Genomic DNA, 6,000 nt, shown 5'->3' on the forward strand with positions numbered 1-6,000 from the left:
CCATGATAATGCACAAAGTGTGGTATTATGTCAAGCTTAAGTTGACACTTCAATTATCTCATTAGTTTGTAGTTACTTAGCACAATTTTAAACAAAGTGGTCACATTTTTTAATTGTGTGTGTGTGTGTGTGCTGGGTAATTTATTCCAAAACCAGGGGACATACAGAGAAAAGTACACAGGTACATTCTCCAGAGGTGTAGTTGTGTGGGGGAGGTTATTTCAACGGGGGTAAATGGGAAAATATGGAAAGGTAAGATTTGGAGCAGCCTTAAACAGCAAAGAGATGAGGAAGCACATTCCAGGTGGAAAAGAAGTGTAGGAGGACAGAGAGCTTTCTTCTTGGAAGAGTGGTCTGAAGGTGCTTATGCTTGTATTGGTAAATAAGGTTCCAACAACATGGTGTTTAGGTTGTGAGAACACTCAGTGAGGAAGGATAAATCTTAGTTTGCATGTTATGAGGGATCTTTGAGAGCTTCTGAGAATGTATATGACCTAAATACAATAGAAAGAAAGCCAGATGTCAGGACAACCAGAAGTTCATCAGTTGAAACAAACGAGACTAGGAGTGGTGAGACAATAGCCTTCAAACTTTCAAGAATTATTTGTTTAGTGGAAATGGAAAAAAAGAAGACTAAAGCAAAAGAAGTACTATCCACTTTGCAAATCATTCAAAGATTCACCATTACAGGATTTATTAATTAAAAAGAAAGATCTGCTAACGTTTAAATTCTGGGGAAAGAAACAGAAAGACGAATTTATGGCAAAAGTGGTATGAAATTTTTCTGAGTGCTGCTTAGGACCCCGAGACCACCAAACTATTGATTTTCTCCTCATTCCATTCTACCTAGGAACTGAACGTCTCAGATGCAGGCATATATAACACACACACACACACACACACACACACACAATGTGGAATAATTGGAGTAATTAGATGTACATAGGTATGGTTTTCTGCGTTCATGCATCTGTTTATATTTACTCACGTATACATTAAGTGAAAATATGCCTAGATATGTATTTTTCCACGCTTATACATTATTCATGAAATAGGCACCATATATTCATGTTTTCTATATTTGTAATATAATTAAATCCTTGTCAAAGAAATTCATGAATAAAATATACACTTGATCCCCATTATGCACAGATTCTGTATTAACGAATTTGCCTGCTCACGCAAATGCCTTTGGAACAACAAAATCAACACTGGGGGCTTTCCTGGTCACCTACGCGCACGCCCAGAGTGGCACCGAATTTGGGCTGCCATGTTCCCAAGCTGAGGAGATGCCCCCCCTTTGTGTTTGAGTTTGCACACTGCAAACGAATGTCCCTTTTATGGTCTACATGATACCACGTTGTTTACTTTTCGTGTTCTGTGCAGCTAAGTTTACTGTTCTAAATAGCTCCCAAGGTTAGTGCTACAGTGCTACAGTTCCTATCCCGAGAGCACCGGGCAGAGAAACACGCCTGAGCTGTGGCAGCCCCCCTGCGGGATAAACTACGGTGCTATTGGTCACTAATTCAATGATAGCATCTCAACAGCACATATTAAATAAAGGGTCTTTAAATAGAAACATACAAAACAAGGTTATGTATTGATTAGTTGGGGATAATATTGGGTCCGGAGGCATGAAACATTTAACCCTCTCTCTACCCTAAGAAAAATGATTCAGTATTTGCCAAGTGTTCCCAGCAGTTTTATAGAACATAACTATGGCCAATAGTGAGATTAATGGTATATATGACATATATTACATACCTTATGTAATTAGTGTCCTATTAAAAATCATGTATCTATACTCAGGCGTATCTGCATATGCAGATTTGTTACAGATATGTTGTATACATACTTATGTATCAGGCACATATGTATGAACTAGAACACATTTTTAAACCTCGGTGAAGGACCCACTATTCCATACAGGGATAAGTGAAGGTAAAAAGTTGACTCGTTTGCTATTTTTAAAATAAGGGATTCCTCACTATTAAAGTTATAATTTCTCTCATATTTTGAACCCCAAACTTTGCTGGCAGGAATTTATCCTACAGACATGATCACACATAAATAAAACATTATATAGTAAGAAAATGTTCTAATATGAAATAACCTAAATGTTATCAACATAGAACTACTTAAATATATTATGGATGACAAAATACCCTACCGCCATAAGAAAAATGAGGACGTTCTTAATCAATATGAAGTTAAGTGTATACAACAGGGTAGAGAGAGAACAGAGTTGGTGGCCTGCTGCCATGTGTATCAAAAATGGAAAAATTTGTGTATTTAATGTAAAATGCATATCACATTTCTATGTAAGGGAATCAAGATTGGAGGAAGCATATTTGTCTTTCTTACTTGAATTTTCAAATACATGCATGCATTCTCTCTTGAAAGATAAAGAAAGATAAATGAACACAATTAACCCAATTATAGCCCAAGAACATGGGGGAAGGGGAGGATGGGTGGAGGGAGGGTAATTGGTGGGATCACATCTATGATTCATCTTTTAAGGGTATATGTGAATCTTTCTAAATGAAGAGTATAAATGTCTTAACACAATAACTAAGAAAATGACATGAAGGCTATGTTAACCAGTTTGTTGGAAATATTTCAAATTGTATATAAAAATAGCACACTGTACCCCATGACAGTATCAATGTACACAGCTATGAGCTAATATAAAAAAAAATAAAAATAAAGTAAGGCCAGAATGATAAGATCATGCATGATCAGAGGTACTTGCAGGATCTTTTGCTTTTTTTTTTTTTTTTTAATTGTTGGGGATTCATTGAGGGTACAAGAAACCAGGTTACACTGATTGCATCGGTTAGGGAAAGACCCTCTTACAATTGTGTCTTCCCCCCAAAAGCCTGTGGCACACCCCAAGACCAAAGTCTATATGTTTTTCAGTCATGGTTCCAGAAGCATCTCCTCTCTGAAACTGTGCTAGGCCATTCAAATTACAGTTCATTACATTGTTTTTCTGCCTGTTTTAAGTATCTGCTATGTGCCAAGCACTATTTGGCACATTGTAAAACTATGAGGATTAAACATATACAGAATTTGCTTCTGTAAATCTTATAATCTAGATATGTAAAAAATACCGAAATTTTAATTTCTTTAATTCAAATTCTCTGTTCATACACCTATAGTCTATGATGTGATTCTATATGATCTTGTTTACTTGTTTTAAATTCCTTTCCACAGATTTATTTCCCCATCTAAATTATAACCTCATTAGGCTAGGACTTTGTGTGTGGGTTTCCTCTCCTGTCCTACGTTAACTTAGCCCAGTGGTCAGACCATAGTAGGCTTTGCATGAATATTATTGAGTGATTATTTGATTGATGTTGATCTTGTGGCTTTTTTATTACTAAATTGTATATCATTAAAGTAAAATAAATTATACATTTTCTTCTTTGAATAGGTGATCATTTTGAACCAAGCATCAGCAACAATTAAGAACATCCATCAATGAATCTGTAGTTCAAACATGGACCAAAATCAGCATTCGAATAAGACAACAGAGGCAACATCTTCAGAGGAAAAGAAAACTCGATGCTGTGATGGATTCAAGGTAGAAGGAGGTCCACATTTTCAAACTATATGAATAAATGGGGAGTTTTTATTTGTTGATAGGTAATCAGTTGTAAAAAAGAACAATATATTTCAAATTATAATTTTTTAATTGAACCATATGTTAACATACAAATGACCTTTACCTTTATTTAAATCCACCTTTGAATCCGATTATAGTATTTCCTTGGTGAAGTTTATCTTATTTATTTCAAATTTTAGGTGGGTACAAATGTTTTGTTTTTTTTTTATTGAATGGTAACTATGTACAAAATGTTTTTGTTACATAGTTACCTTTTATAATACTTAAGTTAGGGTTTTCAGTGTGCGTATCACACTATCATTCATGTGCTATCATGTGATCATTCAATAGTGTTCATTGAACCTGACAGGTATTTTATCCCTCCCCTCCTTCCTTTCTTCTTGATTTCCTGACTTTTATATTTCTTTGTCCCCATCAATTAGCTCCCAATTATTACAGTGTACACGTGGTATTTTGTTTTCCCTTCCAGAGATACTTTACTTAGAATAATAGATTCCAGTACCCATTTAAGTTGGTGCAGAAGACATCGTTTCATTCCTTTTTATGGTCAAGTAGTAGTTCTTCAGTGAAATTTCTGGTGCTTAAGAGTTTGTTAATATAGAAAATTTAGACATATTTTGATATATTCTCTTTCATTCTTGAGATACCAAGAGATAACTTGTAAGCATGGTTAAAATAAAAGAAGATACTGTGTAATGAATGACATGTAAAAAGTATTCTTAGAATTAAGGAATAAATCTAGAAGATTAATGACTTGTGAACCAATTTATGGTCTTGACTTATTTAATTATTCTTTTTTTTTATCCTGATAACTCAAGTAATGCAGTCTGATGGAAAAGAGATCTGTAGTAATCAAAAGACCTGGCTCCAAAAGCAGGTCTTCCACAAGCTGACAAAAGGAATAGTTCTGCCTCTTGGTTTTGTCACAAAAATCAAGGGCATTGAATGATCCCAGCATTTTCATAAACAGGAAAAGTACTCCTAAGCACAGTGCTAGATGAGGAAGCTAAGACAAAACCCCTATAGGGAAGTCTTGAGGAAATTTAAAAAAAAAAATCGCAGTCACCGCCTACCAGTATTTTAAGATTTTTACTTGATCAAAAGTCTAGTTTTATCTACCGGAATAGACCACGGAGGTCAGATTAATTTGCAATGATGTTATATAAAGTTCCTTTTAACTTTGTCCAGGGAACATGAAGTATGTTTGTTTTCAGAGATTACTGGTAAGATCTGTTCTGATGAAATATTTGAATAATATTTAAGCAGAATGGCAGTCACAAGGAAAAATTATGGGCTAATGCAATTGTCTAGGGGTAATATAACGTGCTGGATTATTTCTGCTTTTAATTATATAGTGTCACAGTGATTTCACTTTGACTATTTGGACTTTTGTGCTGGTTCCATATGAAACAAAATATTATTTTTTCAAGTTCTTTAAAGTATGATGTTTTTATGGGGCCTGAATTACACATGTAGATCACTTTAGGTGGTATGGACATTTTTACACTGTTGATTCCTCCTAGCCCTGAGCATGGAATGCTCTTCCATTTGTTGATATCTTCTGCTATTTCTTTTCTCAGGGTTACACAGTTCTCTCTGTAGAGGTCCTTCACATCTTTTGCTAGGTACATTCCCAGATACTCCATTTTCTTTTACTGTGAAGAGTATTATTCCTTTGATTTGATGCTTAGACTATTATTGTTGTATATGAAAGCTACTGATCTGTGGATATTAATTTTATATCTCAAGATGTTACTGTATTTGTTGATCCCTTCCAAAAGAATATTTTAAAGTTAACTTGTTATTATAGGTGAGAGAAGTATCTTCTAGTTTGTAACTAGTTTTTCATTTCCTGAATTGAGTTTTTGGACAAAATTCTTAATTTTAACATGTTTGAGTTTATCAAGTAATTTTAGAATTAAGTATTTAATTTCTATTTTGAGCAAGATTTATATCAGTACACTTTGCTCTTGAAATTAAAATCTTTGATGTATATAATTTTTGCATCAGATATGTAGTAAAAACTTAATTTCAACTTTTCCCCATATAAAAAACCATTTCTTCCAGTTCTGCACCTCCTTTCCTCACTTATCTGTCCTGACTCTTCTGTCCTCTATCAAAGTTTTGTATATGTATGAATCTGTTCTCAGGTCTATTTCCTATTATTTTGGTAATTTGTCTAGTCCTACACTCGGGATGGATATTGTCTGGAACTTTATATGAATTGTCATCTATTACTGTGGGCAATCTCTTTCTACTCTTCTTCAGATATGTTCTCAGCACTCTTGGCCTTCCAAATTTTATGAATAGCTGGAGAAAAAACCTTGCTGAGAATTTGATTGAACTCAATGAATTTGTAAATTGGTTTGGGG

General features: G+C 34.4%; 1 protein-coding gene across 6 annotated transcripts in view; it reads left to right on the plus strand.

The window, feature by feature from the left end:
- The window catches only part of LOC100966263 (solute carrier organic anion transporter family member 1B3), a 94,465-nt gene that overhangs the window by 19,420 nt on the left and 69,045 nt on the right, over positions 1 to 6,000 (plus strand). For 5 of the 6 annotated variants that reach the window (XM_023514728.1, XM_023514727.1, XM_023514729.1 and 2 more), the window contains one exon: positions 3,437 to 3,586. In XM_023514728.1, coding sequence (XP_023370496.1) covers positions 3,503 to 3,586 — 84 coding nt within the window. In that variant the 5' untranslated portion in view covers positions 3,437 to 3,502. Of the gene's footprint in view, positions 1 to 3,436; positions 3,587 to 6,000 lie in introns of those variants that run through there. The other variant, XM_023514730.1, reaches the window with a different exon arrangement.

The sequence above is a fragment of the Otolemur garnettii genome, unplaced genomic scaffold, assembly GCF_000181295.1.
Source record: "Otolemur garnettii isolate 467f Iridium unplaced genomic scaffold, OtoGar3 scaffold00057, whole genome shotgun sequence".
Taxonomy (NCBI): Eukaryota; Metazoa; Chordata; class Mammalia; order Primates; family Galagidae; genus Otolemur; species Otolemur garnettii.